The sequence below is a fragment of the Chelmon rostratus genome, chromosome 15, assembly GCF_017976325.1.
Source record: "Chelmon rostratus isolate fCheRos1 chromosome 15, fCheRos1.pri, whole genome shotgun sequence".
NCBI lineage: Eukaryota > Metazoa > Chordata > Actinopteri > Chaetodontiformes > Chaetodontidae > Chelmon > Chelmon rostratus.
The window spans coordinates 392,279-415,000 of record NC_055672.1 but is presented as its reverse complement, the minus strand read 5'-3'; the positions used below and the strand labels follow the sequence as shown (position 1 = coordinate 415,000).

At 48.7% G+C, this 22,722-nt stretch overlaps 2 protein-coding genes across 6 annotated transcripts in view; both read right to left on the bottom strand.

Moving 5' to 3' along the window:
* The window catches only part of dact1 (dishevelled-binding antagonist of beta-catenin 1), a 12,738-nt gene extending 11,961 nt beyond the window's left edge, over positions 1 to 777 (bottom strand). For both annotated transcript variants that reach the window (XR_006007452.1, XM_041954524.1), the window contains exon 1: positions 83 to 777. Coding sequence is in view for 1 of the 2 variants with exons in the window: in XM_041954524.1 (XP_041810458.1) it covers positions 83 to 337 (255 nt within the window). In the remaining variant the exon portion in view is untranslated. The remainder of the gene's footprint in view (positions 1 to 82) is intronic.
* Positions 778 to 1,766: 989 nt separating this feature from the next.
* kiaa0586 (KIAA0586 ortholog) overlaps positions 1,767 to 22,722 on the bottom strand; it is a 32,300-nt gene continuing 11,344 nt past the window's right edge. For 2 of the 4 annotated variants that reach the window (XM_041954390.1, XM_041954391.1), the window contains exons 10-29: positions 17,818 to 17,986; positions 16,807 to 17,297; positions 16,108 to 16,180; positions 15,500 to 15,667; positions 15,212 to 15,425; positions 14,782 to 14,937; positions 14,548 to 14,672; positions 13,223 to 13,360; positions 12,163 to 12,350; positions 11,941 to 12,065; positions 11,502 to 11,698; positions 11,267 to 11,420; positions 10,822 to 10,981; positions 10,361 to 10,638; positions 9,865 to 9,917; positions 9,598 to 9,714; positions 9,139 to 9,280; positions 8,254 to 8,445; positions 6,227 to 6,324; positions 1,767 to 5,452 (exon numbers count right to left, since the gene is read on the bottom strand). In XM_041954390.1, coding sequence (XP_041810324.1) covers positions 5,450 to 5,452; positions 6,227 to 6,324; positions 8,254 to 8,445; positions 9,139 to 9,280; positions 9,598 to 9,714; positions 9,865 to 9,917; positions 10,361 to 10,638; positions 10,822 to 10,981; positions 11,267 to 11,420; positions 11,502 to 11,698; positions 11,941 to 12,065; positions 12,163 to 12,350; positions 13,223 to 13,360; positions 14,548 to 14,672; positions 14,782 to 14,937; positions 15,212 to 15,425; positions 15,500 to 15,667; positions 16,108 to 16,180; positions 16,807 to 17,297; positions 17,818 to 17,986 — 3,241 coding nt within the window. In that variant the 3' untranslated portion in view covers positions 1,767 to 5,449. Of the gene's footprint in view, positions 5,453 to 6,226; positions 6,325 to 7,072; positions 7,176 to 8,253; positions 8,446 to 9,138; positions 9,281 to 9,597; positions 9,715 to 9,864; positions 9,918 to 10,360; positions 10,639 to 10,821; positions 10,982 to 11,266; positions 11,421 to 11,501; positions 11,699 to 11,940; positions 12,066 to 12,162; positions 12,351 to 13,222; positions 13,361 to 14,547; positions 14,673 to 14,781; positions 14,938 to 15,211; positions 15,426 to 15,499; positions 15,668 to 16,107; positions 16,181 to 16,806; positions 17,298 to 17,817; positions 17,987 to 22,722 lie in introns of those variants that run through there. The other 2 variants (XM_041954393.1, XM_041954392.1) reach the window with 2 other exon arrangements.

Below are 22,722 nucleotides of genomic sequence, written 5' to 3'. Positions count from 1 at the left end.
CCTCACACGGCACACCTGAGTCATTCCGTCCCAGACTGGGGTCAGAGGTCAGAGGTCACGAGGCAGACAGGCCAGGACCTACCAGCTGTTTCCGGAGCAGCAGGATGTTCTCCTCCAGCAGCTTCTCCTCGGAACTCAGTTGAGCCTCCCTCTGCTCCTCCTCCTCCCGGAGCTCCAGTGCGGCCCGGACCAGCACCTCCTGCCGCTGTCGCAGGTACTCCAGCTCCTCGAGTCCGGACACGGTGGCCTCCAGCCTCTCCCGCACCGAGCGCAGCCGCTCCGCTGCGTCCGCGTCCGCAGCGGCTCTGTCCCGCCTGGAGGCGGCGGACGGCAGCATCTCCTCCGTCGGTCTGTCCGCGTCTCAGGGTCTCTGCAGCATCAGGGTCCGGAGGATCTGCGGGATCTCCGCAGCATTGTGCGGAGCGGGTCGGATCGGATCGGAGGAATCACCCGGAGGCACCCACCTGGTTTAATCAGCTGGTTAAACTGACCTGCTTAACTTAACCCGGGTAAATAAAGCGGGTTAAACAGAACCGGTCGGACAGTGAGTCCAGACTCAGACTCGCAGACTGCTCTCCTCTGCAGCTCCCACTATCAACCGGTGGTCTAAGGGTCCTGCTGCCGTAAAACCGGCAAAACTCATCCGAGAATCAGTCCCGGGTCCGCTCAGATTCCGTGTCCAGGTAAATCCCAGCATGCCCCGGGGCAGCAGCAGGAGTGTACCCGTCACGATGAAGCGGAGAGTCGGCGTGAACCTCCGCTCCTGCTGCCGCTCCTCCAGACGCTCCGTCCAGTCTGACCGACAGCGACTGAGTCCGCGAAGCCCCGCCCCCTCCATGCTGACGGACAGCGCTCTGTGACGTCGGCATCAATGAAAGAAAGCAGTTCCTGTGGACGCCTTCAAAATAAAACATCTCCATGTTTTAAGACGATGAAACGTGGAGTATAAGTGAGGATCAGAGGGTCACACCGTGGCCCCCCTGCACGAAGGTTGTTGGTTTGATTCCCGACAGAGCCTCTCTGTGTGGAGCTGCTCCCCCTCTGCCCAGGCTGACCGTCAGGCCTGCGTTAACACTCAGGATGGGCGAAAGGTTTGCAGGCTTCTGGCTGAACGTGACTTTAAATCTGAAGCTCGTTGTTTCTATGGAAACTTATCAGAAGTGGACAGAAAGTCGTTGCACAGTCAGCAGCTGATGAACACGTTAATGCATCGATCATTTTAATTCAATAACATACGATTCTGAAGTGGGACGTTCTGCATAATGAGTCTTCTACTTTCTGTACTTTTTTTTTCTTAAATAAGATTTTGGTTGCAGGACTTGTACCTGTGACTTGTACTTGTGAGTATTTCTACACTGTAGTATTAACACTTTTACTGAAGTGAAAGTTCTGAGTGCTTTCACATAAAATATTATTCACGGCATCAGAACAATCTTCCAAGTCCAAATGATGTGACAGTGAGTCAAAGTATTAATTAAAAAACATCTTTATTTATTGATTGACTTTGTGAGAAAAAGCAGGATGTTGAATGTTTCAGCAGTTTCTAGCTCTCTTCAGTGTATCTGTGTTAAATGTTCATCACTGACAGTCTGACGCTGGATTTTTTAAATATATGGAAATGTTGTGAATGAAACAAACATAAAATTGAGCAGAGAGAAATTAACTTTATTCATATTTGACATTTTTACAGCAAAACACTTTATTTGTAGGTTAGTAAGAAAACAAAAAGATTATTTTGGAGGGAACGTTCACACAACTTCCGGTCTGATCGTAGTAAGTTTTGTGAGCTGGATGCTCCGCCCGCCCCCCCTCAGTCCTCCGTCAGGTCCTAACGCCCCCCTTCAGAGCTCAGTCAGTAAATGAGAAATATTTCTTATAGAACAACAGTCAGTCAGTGTTTTATATAAAATACAAAATGATTTGAAAGAAGTTTCAGTTTGTTTCATCGAAACTTCAGTGATGTTTGAAATTTCAGTATTTTAATAATCTTTTCAAACGTCTCATGTTGTCTTTGTAACCAACAGATTTCTCCAGAAAAACAAAAAAACATATTGAACCAACACAAACAGACACGGAGACTAATCTTTATTGTTCCCTGTACAATGAACAGTGTTAATCCATGTCTGTCCCTCAGCGTCTCTCCCTCAGTATCTGTCCCTCAGTGTCTGTCCCTCAGTGTGTCTTTGTGTGCTTTTTGGGTCACTTCAGATTAAACAGTGTAAACTGTCTTAATGACTGAAGGTAATGAGGTCAAAACTCTGCTTCATTTATATGTTAATGAGGAGGAGAAGCTGTGAGCAGAGCGCCCTCTGCTGGAGCTGCACTCATCTGATTTTATTTTAATATGACAGTAACCTGTGACTTCCTTCCTGTCTGGTCAACAAATAGGATTTCTACCTGCTGTGGGCGGAGCTGAAGAGGGACAACAGTCTCACCTGTTCACCACAAACTGAGGACCAGGTGTGAACGCACAAAGTGAGAACAAGACAGTCTGTCTCTCTGACCGTCTCTCTTTCTCTGAACGTCTGTCTGTCTCTCTGTCTGTCTCTCTCTCTGTCTGTCCGTCAGACGTTGTTTTTTCTGTAATCATTAGTTAGTTTGATTTCCTGAGAAAAGCTTCTTTCTAATCTTCCTGTTCAAGTCTCAACAGACTCGTTTCCTCCGAGGACAAAACGTCCTGTTAACGTTAATCAGCTTGTCACCTGTGGACCAATCAGACGAGCCACCGGGACAAAGACGCCGCTGAGCCGAACGACCCAAAGGGATCAAAATTCTGTTCAACTGTGTTCAGGCCGCAGCAGGCTGTACAAACCTGCACGAGGGTCTGCAGTGACACAGGGGTAGGCGAGGTGATGTGTCGCCATGGGAACAGAGGGTACTGTTTGTGTTACCTGGTGCTGGAGGAGGAAACACAGCAGGTCACTTTGTTAAGTTTCACATTTTCTCTGTAGTCAAAGTAACTTTTTGAATATTTGGTCAGTTTATTTCAGAGTTCAGCATCAGCAGACGCTGAAACCATCAAACTGCTCGACTCTCTTTCTCAGTGAGGATATCAATCTACCCGGACCCTACCTGGACCCTACCTGGACCCTACCTGGACCCTAACTGGACTCTACCTGGACCCTACCTGGACCCTAACTGGACTCTACCTGGACCCAAAACCTTCATCTTCTGTCTCTTCTGGCACAGTCAACCACATCATTCCACTGAGCTCAGTGGGGACGTCTGTGTGTCTGGATGTGAAATCGCACACACACAGGACCTCAGTACCGTGTGTGTGTGTGTGTGTGTGTGTGTGTGTGTGTTTTATCGTAAAAACAGATGCTTTGGATGTTACAGAGGAACTCCATCTGATGATCTGATGAGAAACATTTGAAATATCAGATCAGAAATGGATGAGAACGACTCGTTTCTGCTGGTTTTGGACTGTTTCTCTGTTGAACCTGCAGCAGCTTCACGGCTGATCTGAGAGCAGCTGTTTTCTCCGGCGGAGGTTTATGTTCTCCATCAGCCGCATTAAAGATTCACAACATAAAAGAATAAGGACGGAGTGACAGACGCAGACAGAAGCCGATCCACCAGAGACAAAGACTGGAAGGTTATTCTGTACGAGCTGAGAGGAAGATGACACGAGAGACACGAGGACTCGACGCTGTTTTTACTGATCTGAATTCTGTTTTGACAGTTTGAAGACGTCATGTTGGACAAACTTAGACTTTAAGCCAGAGTTTGTTCCAGTTTTGCGTCTTTAAAAGCCTGAAATGATTCATCAGAAGGAGTCTGAGCAGGAAACGTCTCCGTGGTCCCACTCAGCTCTTTGACTGCAGATCCTGTGACGGACTGAAGCTGATCTGGGATCTGTTGATCCTGTGTGCTGTTTTCAGGCTGACGCTGAGTAACAGTTCAAAACCATGGTGATCATTCATATGATCGGCTGATCACCTGGTTGCGGGTGCACGAGGACTCAGTGATCCAGTTGGAGGACTGAGGTCCAGGTCTGAACGTAGCACATGAAGACAATGGAGACGATGAAGAATTAATGAAGCTGCTCAAACAAAGAGCTTTAAAGCTTCATGCTGATATTTCTGGATCTTTAATGGACACAAGAACCCACGGGAGACACGAGTCCACCACGGGTCCACCACGTGAACCAGATCAGGACCTCACACATAAACCGGGTCCTCTGTCTGAAGATGTTCATGAACAGACGATAACAAGTCTTTCTCTTCCAGTCGATGAAGACGTTTTCTATCAATAATCAGCAAAGAACAGATGAAGGTGATGAAGAGGAGCAGCAGCGTGTGTTTGATGTGTGTTTGTGTCCTCAGGCCTGAGATCAGCTGATCGTCTGGAGCTTCGTTAAAACGGATCAGAAGTTAATCCTCCGTCTGAGAATATTGATCATCAGGAAGACAGAGAGAGAGAGACACAGAGAGAGAGAGACAGAGAGAGAGAGACAGAGAGAGAGAGAGAGAGAGAGAGACACAGAGAGAGACAGACAGAGAGACAGACAGACAGACAGACAGGCAGGTTTCGTGTTTCTATCGTCAGTTTTTACATCAAATGCTGCAGTTTGTGCTGATGAGAGCTGCTGGACTCAAGCTGTGTGTGTTCAGTGTGTGTGTTCGGTGTGTGTGAGTGTGTGTGTGTGTTCTGGTCAGTGTCAGTCTCACTGTCTCTCCTGCTGCTTCAGTAATCCCACTTCCTGCTTATCATCCTTTTATCTACAACACACTGACTCTGTGTGTTTAGAGTGTGTGTGTGTGTGTGTTTAGAGTGTGTGTGTGTGTTTAGTGTGTGTTTAGTGTGTGTGTGTGTGTTTAGTGTGTGTTTAGTGTGTGTGTGTGTGCGCTGACAGCAGACTCTGTATTGTTATCTGTGTGTTCCCACAGTTCTCACTTGCAGGCTCGGGGCCAAATGAAGCATTAAAGACATGAAGAAAATCAAACTCAAGATTCAGAACAGACGAGTTTTCTTCTTCTGTCAGTAAATAATGTGTCACAGTGATCGAGTGGCTTTAAATAAAGACCTGGATCAGCTTTTCAGCACCTTCTTCATTTATGAACCGTCAATCTTCAGCTGTTTCTCAGGTGAATGAAATGTTCGTCACCTTATTGATGTGGGACGTGAAGCTTCGATCTGAATCCAGGAGAACACCGAGATCTGATTTAATCCAGGGAGTTAACTTCCCAAATGATCTGTTTGTTTCAGGGCGACTCGCAGGAGTTCAGCTTTGTCCTCTTGTAGAAATGATTCCTCATCCATTGATGTATTGATGTATTGATTACAGGCAGTAACGGGGTCTGCAGCTGCAGCATCGCGGGGTTCAGCACAGACGTCCAGTTCTGTGTCATCTGCATACAAACAGATATCGAGTCTCTATGTCCAAACAGCCTGTGAGTCCATCTCATGTCCACACAGTCGTCCCGTCCTCTCATCATCAGTCAGTTCACTGGACCAGCAGACAGAGCAGAAAATCACACGATGATGAAGATGATGACGAAGAATTCTGATTAAATTCAATCAGTTTAAAACAAAAACAAGAAAAGTCAAAAATCATCAACTTTAATTTAATTTAGAAAAAAACATCTGAGACATTCCTGTGTGTGTGTGTGAGAGAGAGAGTGTGTGTGTGTGTGTGTGTGTCTGTCAGTGTGTGTGTGTCTGTGTGTGTGTGTGTGTGTGTCAGTGTGTGTGAGTGTGTGTCTCTGTGTGTGTGTGTGTCTGTGTGTGTCTGTGTGTGTGTGTCAGTGTGTCTGTGTGTGTGTGTCAGTGTGTGTCTGTGTGTGTGTGTGTGAGTGTGTGTGTGTGTGAGTGTGTGTCTGTGTGTGTGTGTGTGTGTCAGTGTGTGTCTGTGTGTGTGTGTCAGTGTGTGTCTGTGTGTGTGAGTGTGTGTCTCTGTGTGTGTGTGTGTCTGTGTGTGTCTGTGTGTGTGTGTGTGTGTGAGTGTGTGTGAACATGAAGTGAAAATAAAAACAGGAAGTCAGAACATGTTTGTTGATGAAGACGATGATGACGTCTGGCCTCAGTTTGTCTTTTCTCTCTAGAAATCATTGGTGGAGGAGTCTGTGTCAGCTGCTGCCTGCTCCTTCACCTCCTCCCTCACCTCCTCCTTCACCTCCTCCCTCACCTCCTCCTTCACCTCCTCCTTCACCTCCTCCCTCACCTCCTCCTTCACCTCCTCCCTCACCTCCTCCTTCACCTCCTCCTTCACCTCCTCCCTCACCTCCTCCATCACCTCCTCCCTCACCTCCTCCATCACCTCCTCCTGCTCCTGGTCTGGTCTGATGGGGGGCAGATGAACGTCCATCCTCCTGGTTCCAGCTGGAGAAACAAACAGCTCATCAGATGTGAACCACTCTTCACCTGAGCAGGTGGAGGCTCCGGTCAGGTGAGGATGAGTCAGTCAGTTCAGTTTTTGTTGCCTGTCGACCGAACGGCTCTTTAAAAGTTTCCTGATGCAGGTGAAGGACATCGCAGACAGGTCACATGATCCCTCCAGGTGTCTGTCATAAGTCTATCAATAATCAATACTGTTACATCACCACGGTTTTATCCAAGTGGAGCTCAAACATGTCTGCAGTGTGAACACGACCCCCTGCTGATGGAGACAAACCAAACCACCACAGAAGAAGAGACTCAACCAGGGGACGCTGTGATTGGCTGTGTTATTCTAGAGCTGGAGGATTTAAAATAATCAGACAGGAAGTGCAGTTTAATGAATAAACCAGGAATAAGTCAAAGATTCAGCTGATGTCAGATCAGTCTGTAAACTCTGACGTTACAATGTTCCAGTGGTTCAGCTGATGTCAGATCAGTTTGTAAACTCTGACGTTACAATGTTCCAGTGGTTCAGCTGATGTCAGATCAGTCTGTAGAAAGCAGACATAAAACCACATTAATCATGTCGCTCTTTAAATAAAGATCTACTAACTCTCTACTCACTGTCTCCATGGCAACACACTAACAGCACATCCCTCCCTTAGCTGGTTGTCATGGTTACCAAGATCTTTCTAACGACAAAGATGAAACTGACAGACCTTCAGCTTTACACAAAGACACACACCTGTGCACACCTGTCTCTCCTCGTCACATGAACACAGCGACGACCCGAGCCCAGTTTAACGTTCGATTTCTGGTTTTATGTTGATCTGTCTCACGTGTCCCTGTGCTGTCTGACAGGAAGCAGAAAAATGAAACGTCAGCTGGTTGAACTGGGTCTGGGCTATAGACTGGACTCACTGTGGGGGGGCGCTGTAAATAGCTCACACTGTGAAGCTGTTACAATCCAGCAGGTGGAGGTAACGGAACACTGACGGATGCAAACCGCCACAAAAATCAGCAGAAGAAGAAGGCGGCGACTCATTGAAGCCTAAATATGATATAAACATATATACAGTTGTCTTCAGTTCAAACTTAGCATCGTGCTAACGTCTGTTAACTGAGTCAAGTTAAATCAGGCTGCCGTGGTTATGGCTAACGTTAGCATGCTAACATGCTGGTCAGACACGTTTGATGACATCACTTCCAACTCTGAGAAAATGTTTGATCATCAACTCGATCAATCAGGAAAATAAAGAGCAGATCAATCAGATCTGATGCTATCTGAGTCTCACTGAAAGCAGGAAATGAAACTTCTGTAATTGTGATTATTTTCTATTCAGTCAGCACACACACACACACACACACACACACACACACACACACACACACACACAGGAACAGCTCAGTCAGTCAGTGTAAACATTACCATGTATGGAGCTGTGCTGACAGAGAGGCTGGACGACTGCAGTCAGTGTGGAGCTGACCTCACACACACACACTCACACACACTCGCACACACACACGCACACACACACACACACACACACACACACTATGACTCCTGAAGTGTGTGTGTTGAATGAATGTACAGTTTTTCATCTTGTATTGTTGCTGTTTTGCTGCTTTTACATTCTGATTTTTTTTCTAAGAACACAAAGGTCTGTCTGGTCTGTGACCAGTGAAACCAGTAAAACTGACTGGGAGACACACAGACAGACTGTGTCCTTAGTCCAGTTTAACAGAGCTTTAAATAGACCCAGATCAACAGAGTCAGGGGAACTATTTAACTGACGTGCAGTCAGGAGTGGAGACACATCGCCCTCTGCTGGGCGCCCAGAGACTAGCTCACACACGATGTGGCCAAAAGTATGTGGACGGGCCTTAGCTCCAGTGAGGGTGAAGATCTACTTTAACAGAAAAGCTTCCTACCTGTTTGTGTGTCGTACTGCCTGACCTGGACGGCAACAACCTGTGTGTCCTCCAGGTGTGGAGGAGGAGGAGGAGACAGTGACAGGTCAGTCTGGAGGTCAGAGGTCAGTGTACCGATTGGGTCTCCCATCAGGTCGCCCACGGTAAGTGAGCCCTGATTAGCTGCTTCATGACTGACTTCTTCTGACACACCTGGAAGAAACAGAGAGTGTGATGTCAGAGTGATGTCAGAGCGATGCTGTTGTTGTTTGTGTCATGTCTTAAGTCAACCAAGAAACAACTTCTTTAGATTAGAGAGGAAAGATCCAGAAACAACTGTCTCTGTCTGTCCATCCATCTGTCTGTGTCTCTCTCTGTCTCTGTAAATTCTGTACGAACGTGATAAAAACATTTTGCTTGTCCTATTAAACGTCTTCTTCGGCCTCAGTTTCTGGTTGGATGGCAGAGACGATGAGCCTTTACAGGGTTTAGAGCAGGCATCTCAAACCGGTTCCATAAAGGGCCGCGTGGCTGCAGGTTTTCATTCCAACCCAGGAGGAGCACATCAGGACAACCAATCAACATCAAGGGATCATTAGTTATCAGCTGAAGACTGAGATCAGTTGATTAATTGATTCCAGCCTGGTGTGCTCCTCCTTGGTTGGAATGAAAACTTGCAGCCACGCGGCCCTTTATGGAACCGGTTTGAGATGCCTGGTTTAGAGATTAAAGCAGGATTAACAAATCCTGCCAAAAGGTTTCAAATGAAAAATAATCAAGTCACTTTATTTTCCTCCTCGTTTAATAACTGCAAAGAACTGCAGTATTAACGAAAGACAAAGAAAATATGGAGTTCAGTCAGGCGAGGGTGTATTTTTCCCTCTGCTGGTGTCTGAAGGCAGGTACCTGCACACTGACTGATCTGTCCAGGTGAGGAGGTTTCGCCCCGTCGGGCTGCTGCTCTCTTGCTGTTGGGATTTGTAGTCTGATTGTCTCTCACCTCCCCGACGCTCACCTCCCCCTCCTCCTGATTCCCCCCCCAGGAGCCCTGAGGACACAGACGGTCACAGGTCAGGAAGAAGTGTGTGTGTGTGTACCTCCGGCTGTGGTCTCTCTCCTCTGTGTGTGTGTGTGCGTGTGTGTGTGTGTACCTCCGGCTGTGGTCTCTCTCCTCTGTGTGTGTGTGTGCGTGTGTGTGTGTGTGTGTGCGTGTGTGTGTGTGTGTGTGTACCTCCGGCTGTGGTCTCTCTCCTCTGTGTGTGTGTGTGTGTGTGCGTGTGTGTGTGTGTGTGTGTGTACCTCCGGCTGTGGTCTCTCTCCTCTGTGTGTGTGTGTGTGTGTGCGTGTGTGTGTGTGTGTGTGTACCTCCGGCTGTGGTCTCTCTCCTCTGTGTGTGTGTGTGACTCCCTGCTCCATCTTGCTCAGCAGGGTCAGCAGGAGGTCATGACCTCTGACCTGTCCTTCACTGGGGGGGTCAAAGTCCTGGAGGAGGGACAGGAAGTGGCAAAACAGACAGGAAATATTGCAGATTACAGATTGCAGATTAGTACAACAACAAGTACAACTGTAGTACTACAACCAGTACAACTGTAGTACTACGACGATCACTGAGGGACAAAACATGCTCCTCACCATGTCCTGCAGCTCCTGCAGAGAACTGGACAAACTGCAGACAACCTCCTCCTCTGAGAGACAGACAGACAGACAGACAGACAGACAGAGAGAGACAGACAGACAGAGAGACAGACAGACAGAGAGAGACAGACAGACAGACAGAGACAGAGAGAGACAGAGAGACAGAGACAGAGAGACAGACAGAGACAGAGAGAGACAGACAGACAGAGTCAGAGAGAGACAGAGAGACAGAGACAGACAGACAGAGACAGAGACAGAGAGACAGAGACAGAGAGACAGACAGACAGACAGACAGAGACAGAGAGACAGAGACAGACAGACAGAGACAGAGAGACAGACAGAGACAGACAGAGACAGAGAGACAGACAGAGACTCTTCAGTTTCAAAGAATTAATTATGATGTGATTTTTTTAAAAACGTGAATTTTAACGTTAATTGTTGAGAACAGATGTTGGATTGATGATGATGAAGATGATGAAGATGATGAAGATACCCGTCATGGCGGCCCGCTGGTTCACACTGAGGAGCAGTTCTCCCTCTGAGATGTGTTTGAGTGCTCCATCAGTGTCTGCTGTCACCACATTGCTGCTGCTGGAACCACTGGAACCACTGGAGCTGCTGGAGCTGGAGTCCTCTGAGGAGCTGCAGGTGGACACTGGTCTGGGTTCAGGACCGGGGGGAGGAGGAGATGGGGAGATAGCAGGAGGGATGGAGGGAGGAGGGAGAAGAGGGGAGGAGAGAGGAGGATCTGCCTCTGCTACTGACATCACCCTGCAGGAGGAGACAGACACAGCTGAAGGTTCAAAGTCCAGTTGAGGTGAAGACAGTCCGTGTCTCTGAGACAAAGCCAGCGTGTCTGTCCTCGGCTGTCAGCTGACTCATTCCAGGCTTCTCATCGGTGCTGAGGAGCAGGATTTAAAGTTCAGTACAGGATGTGGTTGTGTGTGTACATACAGCGGCTGTGGGTGTGTATCCAGGTGTTCCTCTGGTCTCTCCTCATCCAATGGCAGCTCAGCATCTCCCCAGGTGAGAGGGGGCGGGGCTCGAAGGACAGCAGGAGGACTTCCTGCAGAGTGGGCGGGTTCTGGACTGGGCGTGGGCGTGGCTACAGTCTCTGAGGTCACAGTCAGACAGAGAGCGTAGTTACATAAAGTGTGCTGCTAACCCAGGTAGGAGCTAACGCCACTACTGCTAATTCTATAGTAGTCCAGCTGTTAATACTACTGCTGCTAACGCTATTACTGCTAACTGTGCTACTGTTAGCACTACTGCTGCTTATGCTATTTCTGCTAACTCTACTACTGTTAGCACTACTGCTGCTTATGCTATTACTGCTACTATTGCTAATGCTACTATTGCTTTTGATGCTAATGCTAATGCTTCTGCTACTGTGTTTAACCTGGTGCTGTGATTGGCTGAGGAAACTCTTCGTTCAATAGGCTGGTTGGTTCAGAAGCAGGGGGTGTGGTCAGAGGCGGGGTCTCTCTGCTGGGCTGGGTGGGGCTGGTTGAAGGAGTAGGTACTGGTGTAGGAACCAGTGATACCAGTCTCTCCTGGAACAGAGACAGCAGCAGGATTCAGACAGGCTGAAGACTGAGGAGTCAAAACTTTTACTTTGTTCTGAATTTTTGTACCTCGTGATGTGCTCCTGGACCTGGTTTTGGCAGTTCCAGTCCTGGTTCTGGTCCCGTTTCCAGTGGGTCTCTGTGCCCCAGCATCAGGGCAACATGCTCGGTCAGAACCTCATCAACCAGCTGCCTGATCAGAGCCGAGTCCACCGACGTGCTGGAGTCTACAAACAGCTGTAGACCTCCACCTCCTGCTGCCTCCACTGAACACACACACAACAACACAGTCAGTCCTGTGAGCTCACAGCTCCACCTCAACCCTCCACCTGCTAACTAAACCCGGCCGGACGGCACAGGATTTCATCCAAAGTCATCAAACATCTGTCCACCAAACACATTGCTGTGTCTGAACATGAGTTCTGATGATGAAAAGCTGGTCAGACCAATGAGCGATCACCAATAACAAGATGTCTGCTCCGATTGGTCCGTCCGCCTGTCTGCTCACCAATGTCTGAGGTGACGCTCTGCTCCTCAGGCTCGGATTGGTCGGTGGAGTCGTCCTGGGCGGGGTCAGAGGGAGGGGGGCGGTAGATCGCTGAGATGATCCGGGACATCAGCTGCTGCTCCACCCTGGACACAACAGGAACAAACAGAGCAGGAGAGAATAAACCTACAGCTGTCAGTGCCGCCAGGATCCACTTCAGACCAGTTCAGACCAGTTTCTCACCATTCCACCAGCCGGTTCTCCAGGACGTCTGTATGCAGGTTGAGGCCCAGGGCAGAGGCCTGGACCCGTTCAGGGAGGGCAGAGGGGGCCTGGGGAGGAAAGACTGGACCCTGATACAGGACGGGAGGGGGGGACGGACCTCCATCCAACTCCACCGCTTCCTCACCCACAACACTCACCTCCTCCTGCTGAAGAACGAGAAGAAGAAGAAAAGACAGCTCAAATAAAAAGAGGTGACGAGTGATTTCATGTGAGGGAATCAGCAGCGAATGTTTCTGCTTCTTTAAATCAAGACGTGACTCAAACTGACGGACAGAATCAGAAAGGACGCAGTAAAAGACAAAGTCAGGACGATCTTCATCAACCGCCACATACCTGTGTTCATCAAACCAGCAACACACCGAGACCCAAAGTGTTCACCCGAAACGAACCGATACTGGGCTGGAAAAAGTCTGATCGATGTATCTGTAGTGTACTAGAGAGACCATGTGACCCCTGAACGGCGCTTCACCTGAACTGTCCAATCATGTGCAGAGCTGGACAGACATGATCAGGAAGTGGTTTTCAGTGTGTCCAGCAGGGGGAGCTGTGGGGCAACAGCTGACTCACATGCTTCATTTGTGGCTCAGCTCTCCTTAAAACCAGCACACATCAAAGGAGTCCACAGGGAGACAGGGACAGTGAGCGGGGACCTGCCCGGCAGCCATTGGTCACCTTGCCTTGCAGGTACGTCACAGTAATGACTGACGCCTGTCAATGAGGAGCTCCGCCTCTTCTTCTAACCCTTAAATATTTCAGTAACATCAACAATCACTCCTGCTCGTTCAGTAACACGTGTCTCACACGCTGTCAGTCAGCGTGTCATGATGTCACTGATGTCACGTTGATGTCACAGCACAGCGCCCTCGAAAAGGTTCACGTCCGTCCTCAGAGCGACACGTGGACACGAGCCGAGGTCAACGAGGGCATGATGGTCGACCAATGAGAGGCAGCTGACAGCAGGTGTACAAATACACGAGGAAGAGGAGGAGAACAGACAAGAGAGGAAGAGGAAGGTCACCTGGACGCTGTCAGCGACGGACAGGAAGTCAGCTCCAGGGAAGACACTCTCTTCGTCCTCTTCTTCTTCATTCTTCCTCTTGATGATGTCAACACGAGGAAGAGGAGGAGCTTCATCTGCATCCAGCTGCTCTTCCTTCTGTGAAAACAAAACCACCCGTGACCTCTGACCTCCAGCTGTGTCACAGTCGCTGACAGGATGTGAAGTTTGAATCAGCTTCATTTCAGACAGTTAATTAGATTAAAATTAAAGTAAAATGATGATTACAGACACAGACGGAGCAGAAGTCGGGACTGACGACAGCAGGAGCGTCTGCGTCGCGCTGAGCTCGACAGTGTCCACCTGTCTCAGGTACGTTCAGTGTCCACCTGTCTCAGGTGGACACTGAACTTGTGCAGCACAGAATAATGTACAGGACTCGTCTCAGCAGTGATTAAACACCAGGAAGTGAAGCTGAAGCTGCTTCCAGGCAGAGACAAACTTCCTGCTTCCTCCTCTCAACACCTTCCAACGTCACATGATCGGACCCGTCTGTCTCTGTCTGTCTGTGTCCACCCGTCTGTCTCTGTGTCCACCCGTCTGTCTCTCTGTCTGTCCGCCTGTCTATCTGTGTCCACTGGTCTCTCTGTCTGTCTGTGTGTCCACCCATCTGTCTCTCTGTCTGTCCGCTGTCTATCTGTGTCCACTGGTCTCTCTGTCTGTCTGTGTGTCCACCCATCTGTCTCTCTGTCTGCCCGCCTGTCTGTCTGTGTCCACCCGTCTGTCTCTCTGTCTGCCTGCCTGCCTGTCTGTGTCCACCAGTCTCTCTGTCTGTCTGTGTGTCCACCCATCTGTCTCTCCATCTGTCCGCCTGTCTGTCTGTATGTCCACCTATCTGTCTCTCTGTCTGTCCGCCTGTCTCTCTGTGTCCACCCGTCTGTCTCTCTGTGTCGACCCGTCTGTCTCTCTGTGTCCACCCGTCTGTCTCTCTGTCTCTCTGTGTATCTGAGCTGTCACGGCTTAATGGCGCAGTTGTTGCTTAGCAACCAGATGTGCCCCCAGTACAGGCACAAGAGTTTAATGAAACACAGTGTGTGTGTGTGTGTGTGTGTGCGCTTGTACAGCTATCTTAATGGGAACAAGCATTTTTGACCTTGTGAGTGAGGACATTTTGGACAGTGAGGACATTTTTGGACAGTGAGGACATCACACACTAATGAATGTGCAGTCGGAGAATTTTTCCACAAATTCTACACACACACAACACACACACATTCCTGCCTGCAGGGGGCGCTAACAGGACGTCAGACTGTGCACAGTAAAAGTGATTTGAGATTCAGACTCACATGTGACAGCAGCTCAGCTCCGTCGTCCATGGCAACCATGCTAGATGTGGGAGGAGCTGCAGGTGGTGATGTCACTTCCTGTTGATGCTCAGTGAGACACCTGGAAGAGTCCATCCTGGGACGACCTGATTGGGGGACAGGGGGTCAACTTAAATCTTTGTCTCATCTGTTCATTCAAATTTACACATAAACATATACGAATATTCATATTTCGGTGGTACTCGGTTTACTGACCCAGCGGGATCGCCATGGGAACAGAGTAACCGCCTACAAGGTCACCAGAGGTCAGGTGGGAGGAGCTGATGATGCAATGACCCTCAGGTGGTCCAGGTGACTGACTGAGGGGAGGGTCCACACACGTCTGAGTCTTACAGGACTTCACCTTCACACCTGAGGGAGACAGTCAAACCTGTGATGACATACTTGGCTCTGAGAGGTCAGTTATGTTGCCCTGGTAACACTGTACTGCCGCAGGCTAGGATTGGCTCAGGTGCTGCCAGCTGACCGTGCTGACTGAGGGTCTCCGGGCTGTCGCTGCCTCCTCCGTCAGGAGGAGGGGGAGGAGGAAGAGGAGGAGTTAACGTACAGGTGGTGCTCTGACTGTCCAGCAGTCACAGTCACCTGGTTGTTGTTCTGCGTATTGTTTGTTGATGTTTGAACTGACCTCTGACACTCTCCACCAGTCGGGGGCGGGGCTTGAGGCTGAGCGGTGAGCTAGGTGAGCTGAAGCGAAGGTACGGACTCTTCTTCAGGGTTCGTCTCTGACCTTCATACGGAGCTCTGCCATACAGACGAGTCAGGTACGACTCTCCGTCCACCTCCACCTGCTCCCTGTCTTTCAATCCACCTGTGGGTCTCTCAGGCTCCGCCCCCTGCAGCTGGAGACAGAAACAATCCTTGACATCAAATCAGCGCGTCATCAGCTGAGTTACTGATCAAAGCTGAGACTGACCCGTCTGTGTCCAGCTGTCTGTCCTCTACTTCCCGGTCCTCTGAGCGTGCTCATTGGCCTCCCCCTGCCCCTGTGGGTGGAGCTCCCAGCAGCCCTCTGCTGTGATGTCACCGTGGCGTTTCTGCCGGCTGAGTGTTTGGTCGCAGGGTCCTCTGAGGACATCTCAACCTGAGGACAAGAGGAGGAGGAGGAGGAGGAGGAGACTTAAACATAAAGCAGCTTGATGATGATGATGATCCTACATGAACGACTGAAACAAACATCAGCTTCAACTGTCCATCACCCAGGAGGATGTCCAACATTTACAGACAGAGACACAGACAGACAGAGAGAGACAGAGGGACAGACAGACAGAGAGACAGACAGAGAGGTGACAGAGAGAGCAGCAGTGAGTTGGACATGTGATGGTGTGAAGGATGTCTTCTCTCTCATCAACATTGATTTTGACCTTTCTTAACTGTCCATCATGATGTGAGGACACATTGTGGACACTTTGACAGGACAACTAACTGTTGTTCAAACACAACGTGGCTTTTTCCATGCATATCAAGGTTGCTCCTGGAATTTCAGGTGTTCCAGGATGTGTGTGAACCCCGCTGAGAGCTCACCTGGGTGTCTCCGGTGAAAGCGTTGATCCAGGCGTCCACCGTCTTCTTGATCCGAACCTCCTCGGCCAAGTCTCTGCAGAGGACAGGGACAGAAAACAGACGAGAGCTGCAGTCTTCTGCTTCTACGTGACGATGCTGAAGATTCTGAATCATTCGGTCGGAGAACTGTGATTCCAGCAGCTGCTTTCAACTGAGACGGAGACACGAGGTTTTCCCTGTTTTTTTTGTAATGTATGATGAGTTTGACAGAATTACGACTGAAGGCAGCAGAGACGGAGACAGTGTGTTCATTGTGACAGCTGTCAGCCGTCAGTCAAAACGTTGTCCTGCAGAACTGAGGCCGCCTGTCAATCAACATCATCAACCCAAACTGTAGCTCTGAACCTGCTGGATTCACAAGACACAAGATCGTGTGATGTGATAATCCATCTTTTCAGGCTTCAAGCTATTTGATTGTGACCGCGGTGTTTCAGACCAGTCAGCGTCCCACGAGGAACTACTGGCTGCTACAGGTGGACGTGTTCGTTCAAAAACAACAGTGGCTGAGGTTAGCATTAGTAGCATCAGCGCTAATAGAACTGGAGACACCACTGAAGGCTTTTCTCTAGGACGGACTGCGGCTCTCCTTCTACATCATGCTTTGTTAATCAGCAGCTAACTGGTTAGCAGGCCCACATAGAGTAAGTTAGCATTTTTTACCTGTTAGCAGCCAGTGCCTCCAGTTGGCAGTGCAGGACCTCTCCTGTTCGGACTCTTAGCAGAGCATCCAGGTTCTCCTCCAGAACCTTCTTCTGTCTCTGAACCTGACGGAGAACCCGACCTGCCTCCTCCAACAAGGATGGAACTGGAGGCCTCCTCTGGACCTGTACTGACTGGGACTGCTGGGACTGGGCTGGATGGGTCTGATTTTCTTGGAACTGCACTTGTGGAAAAGGGCTTTGATGGGACTGGGAGTGGGTTTGTGGGGACTGGACTTGTTGGGATTGAGCCTGGTTTTGTTGGGACGTGGATTGTTGGGGCTCAGTTTGCTGGGACTTAGACTGTTGGGACTTGGATTGGAAGTGGGTTGGTTGCAGGAGATTTTGTTGGGACTGGATTTGCTGAGAGTAGGACTGTTGGGACTGAAGCAGGTGTTGCTGGGACAGGTGGTGGTCTGGTTCAGGTCGGCTGGTTTTCAGAGAGTCGTCCGGCTGTTAGATGACAGAAAGTCTTCAGACTTGAGACCAACAAACAAAAAACGGACACAAGGAAGCTCCTGCAGTTTTCACTGTGCTGTCAGCATGCTACAGATCTCTAGGTGTTATTATAGGAATGTTACAGTACTCTACTGTCCTCTGCACCCTGTCCCCTACTGTCCTCTGTTCTCTACTGTCCTCTGTACTCTACTGTCCAGTGTACCCTGTCCTCTGTACTCTACTGTCCACTGCACTCTAATGTCCTCTGTACTCTATTGTCCATTGGATTCTACTGTCCTCTGTACTCCACTGTCCTCTACACTCCACTGTCCTCTGCACTCTACTGTCCTCTGCACTCCACTGTCCTCTGCACTCCACTGTCCACTGTACTCCACTGTCCTCTGCACTCTACTGTCCTCTGTACTCCACTGTCCTCTGCACTGTGCTGTCCACTGTACTCTACAGTCCACTGCATTCTACTGTCCTCTGCACTCCACTGTCCTCTGTATTCTACTTTTATTCTTTCCTAACTCACCGTCAACAGCATCTCCATCTCAGTCTTCAAACGTCCAATCTCCCTCAGCACCTCGGTGCCTCTCGTTGCCGCTGCCTGATTGTGATAGGTCGAAGACTGCAGGTGACTTCCTGCAGCAGGCTGTGTTGCCGTGGAAACACTGGGTGCGTCTCGACGATACCGGTCCTCTCTGCATAAAAGAAGAAGACGGCCGACAGAGACGAGTCGAGTTAAGAGCAGATATGGTGACAGGAGCTGTTGTGTCTCCGGTCTGAGCTGCTGAATCAACAGATTCACTTTGATGTGTCTGAAAATGTGATTTAATAATGTTGCAGCTGTAAAAAGAATCAGAAATGTATTGACCCTTCAGCAGCCCCTGACCCCAGTCTGTTAATTTATCAGCCTATTGACAAAAAATTAATCAACAAGAGTTTTAATGAGTGTTTAGTCTGTTAAAGCTAAAAGATCACCAGCTCAGTCTCTGATGTCTTCAGATGTCTTCAGATGTCTCGTTTCAAACACAAAGAGATTCAGTTTACATCTAAATCTGACACAGTTTGTACTTTCAGCTACACTGTGTGTGGTCGGGCTTTCACTTTGTGTTAAAAATATGAATTTCTGTTCACACAACAGATCAAATTTAATCATTAATGAGCTGCTAGAACTCAACATTTATCACTATTGTCTATAGTGTCAAGTGTTTGAAGTAGTTTGCCTCGTGGTCCAGCAGAGGCCCCTCAAACACTTTCAGCTGGACCTGTTGCAGTCCTGTTGGCCCATCAATAAACTCAGCAGCCAATAAAAATGTAGGAGGACACTGGAGAGCAAAGCCGAGCTGATCAGATATACAGGACACCGAAGCATGAAGTGTGGAAGTATCTGGAGTTCTAGATGACCAACAAAGATCAGACCGCTCTGTAAAGGCAGCTACTGCTGCCACACAAGTGGGACTCCAGAAACCAGCAGAGCAACATGAGCTGAACCACCAGAAACCAGCAGAGCAACATCAGCTGAACCACCAGAAACCAGCGGAGCAACATCAGCTGAACCACCAGAAACCAGTGGAGGAGCATCCTCGTCTGTCTGCAGACTTTCCCCCACACTCCTCCTCAGTTTGCTGTAAAAAGGCCGTCAGTGATGAGGAGTCTGTGGGGGTGTGTTCAAATTAATCAGAACAAATCAGCTCTTATTGAACTGGCTCTGACAGCGTCAACACTCTGAGTGTGTGAGTGTGTGTGTGTGTGTGGGATGCTGAAGGTGGATATGTGAGATTTATTATTGTTTGATGATGTATTAATTCAAACAGCTGATACCACACTGTGTGTGTGTGTGTGTGTGTGAGGGGGGGGTGTGATGGGTGGGGATAAAATGGCTGCCACTATAACCTCCTTCTCTGTCATTCACACAGCTGCTGCAGACAGTGCTGCTGCTGTTGCTAGGCAACGCCTCAGTAGTTTCCCATGGTGACAGTCAGCATAGATGATGATCTCTCCTCTCTTGCTTCCTCCTCTCCTCTCCTCTCCTCTCCTCTTTCCTCCTTTCCTCTCTTGTTTCCTCCTGAATGTGGACTATATGTGGACTAAATGTGGACCAGGCAGGCTAAATGATGGACTATTTGAGCTGGATGCATTAAATGTGGATGTGGGTAAAACGCAGGTCGAAACAGGACCAGAGTGGACCAGTGGAGGCCAATGTGGGTTAAATACTGTGGGGCTATTTGGCTGACATTGGGACCAGGACTTGGTACCATTTCATCATTTTCAATCCTTTATCCATCAACTCGACCCGTCAGACAAAGGAACACGATGTCAGCTCCGTGTGAACGCTGCCGCAGCCGAGGAGGGGGGGGTCAACATGTCTGAGACACAAACAAGGGGGGACACAGAGAGCGAGTGAGGGGGAGGGAGGGATGGCTGAGACACTGGAGGTATGAGAGTGGGGGAGGAGGCTGCAGTGGGGGATGCTGGGAAAAAAATAGTGCTGACATCATTGTCTATATATAAATGGAGTCGATGAGAGATGAACACACACACACACACACAGGGAACATCCATCTACACACCTGACCCCTCCCCTGACCTCATCACATGTCACCCGCACAGCCTCAAATTCTGATCTGAGCTTTATTATCCACACTGCGGACACACACGCAGCACATCACGCCTCCTCTCTTTGTTTCCTCGCACATTCCTCAATAAACGAGGTTTTCAACTGGGAGGATGGTAACTATGGCAACCATCCTGCACGGCAACGGAGGGGGAGGGGGAAAACAGACCGCAGCGATGTGCAGACAGACAAATCTTTGACCGCAGGAGGATTCGGGTCCCGTGTGACCGGTTTACATTGTGGGTCGATGCGAGGCCCCCGCTCGGCAGACCGGGACACGGAGTCGGACTCACTGAGCCTACCTGTTCAGCATCAGCTGCTGGGGTCTGGATTTCACCTGGCACACAGAGACAAACAGAACAAAGAAGTCTGCAGCTCTAGCTGCATCTTACTCTCACTGGCAGATGGCAGAAGACACACAGACAGGAAACTGGAACAAAGGACCTCAGCTGGAATCGAGCTGGTGGTGCTGCGAGTCCTCGGGAGGCGTCTCAGAGACGCCACAGAGACACCAGTCAGACTGATGGTGTTGATTAATACAGAGAAAGTCTGGGTGCATCAACAGAAAACAGCAGCATTCCTGCAACTCACATCACATCACACACACAGAATCAGACCCATCAATCAATCAATCAGCTGTTTCATTAATCTACTGTTGTGTCTCGCTGAGACAAGACGTCTTCAAATGTGTCCTGACACATCAGAGAATCTGAGGACAGACGACAGACAGAAGTTCTGCCTCAATCAGTTATCCCCCCCCCCCCCCCCCCCCCCCACACACACACACCAAGGGAACATCCATCTACACACCTGACCTGAAGTGTGTGTGAAGACTCCTGAGAAACCACATGGAGTCCCCATGGTGTGTGTGTGTGTGTGTGTGTGTGTGTGTGTGCATTAGTATGCACACAGTGGCTGCTGTACTGAGCCAAGGGCACCTTAACCATCACTGTCCCCCCCACCTCCCCCACCACACACACACACACACAAAGGTGTGTGTTGTTGCTCAAAGAAAAAAATCTGCAATGCAGCAGGAAACCAAAACTACAGCAGGAACAGCTGCTGTAGTTAATACTAGACACTACTACAACTACTACCGCTGCTGCAAACAGTACTACTGCTGCTTTTAATACTAGACACTACTACAACTACTACCGCTGCTGCAAACAGTACTACTGCTGCTTTTAATACTAGACACTACTACAACTACTACCGCTGCTGCTGCAAACAGTACTGCTGCTGCTGTTAATACTAGACACTACTACTACTACTACTACCGCTGCTGCAAACAGTACTACTGCTACTGCAAACAGTACTACTGCTGCTGTTAATACTAGACACTACTACAACTACTACCGCTGCTGCTGCAAACAGTACTACTGCTGCAAACAGTACTACTGCTGCTGTTAATACTAGACACTACTACTACTACTACTACCGCTGCTGCAAACAGTACTACTGCTACTGCAAACAGTACTACTGCTGCTGTTAATACTAGACACTACTACAACTACTACCGCTGCTGCAAACAGTACTACTGCTGCTTTTAATACTAGACACTACTACAACTACTACCGCTGCTGCAAACAGTACTACTGCTACTGCAAACAGTACTACTGCTGCTGTTAATACTAGACACTACTACAACTACTACCGCTGCTGCAAACAGTACTGCTGCTGCTGCAAACAGTACTACTGCTGCTGTTAATACTAGACACTACTACTACTACTACTACCGCTGCTGCAAACAGTACTACTGCTACTGCAAACAGTACTACTGCTGCTGTTAATACTAGACACTACTACAACTACTACCGCTGCTGCAAACAGTACTACTGCTGCTTTTAATACTAGACACTACTACAACTACTACTACCGCTGCTGCAAACAGTACTGCTGCTGCTGCAAACAGTACTGCTGCTGTTAATACTAGACACTACTACAACTACTACTACCGCTGCTGCAAACAGTATTACTGCTGCTGTTAATACTAGACACTACTACAACTACTACTACCGCTGCTGCAAACAGTACTGCTGCTGCTTTTAATACTAGACACTACTACAACTACTACTACTGCTGCAAACAGTACTGCTGCTGCTTTTAATACTAGACACTACTACAACTACTACTACTGCTGCAAACAGTACTGCTGCTGCTGCATGTTTTACCTCCTCGAACGTCACAAGCTCAGAAGGAATAGTTTGATCAAATGATTCGATTGTTTAAATGTTTCACCTGCTTTTCTTTCTGTTTGCACCGATGATCTGTTTGTTTTTTTGGAACTGCAGTATTACTTCTGCTATAGTACATATATTACTGATTACTGTAATATTACTTAAAAAAGTACCAGCGCCAGTGACAGCAACAACTGTTGGAACTGCTACTGATGCAAATATAGCAGTTCTACTGCTGATTGTCTCTGCAGTCCAAATACTGCAATCAGTACTACTGTTGTTAACAAAGTAAACTTGCCACTGGTACTACTGCAGTCACATACTGTACTCGTTCTGTACTGCGGCTGCAGTATACAGTGTGTGAGTATACAGCGAAGGCTTCCGGCTGCAGGTACTTCTCGGACTGCTTCATTCACAGCTGTTCAGTCAGGACAAAGAAAAGTCACATACAGTCACAGAAAAGGTTCAAACCAACAGGATTTATTACAACTGACTGAGCTCCAAGGCACGTTACAAGATCAACGCTTCATCTGTTTCATCGTTTCAGTCTGCAGGAACACAACGAAGTAAAAAAACACACAGAGACGTGTTCTCGAGCTGCCGACATGTAAAAAAAGGAAAGAACAGGAAGTCTGACCAAAGA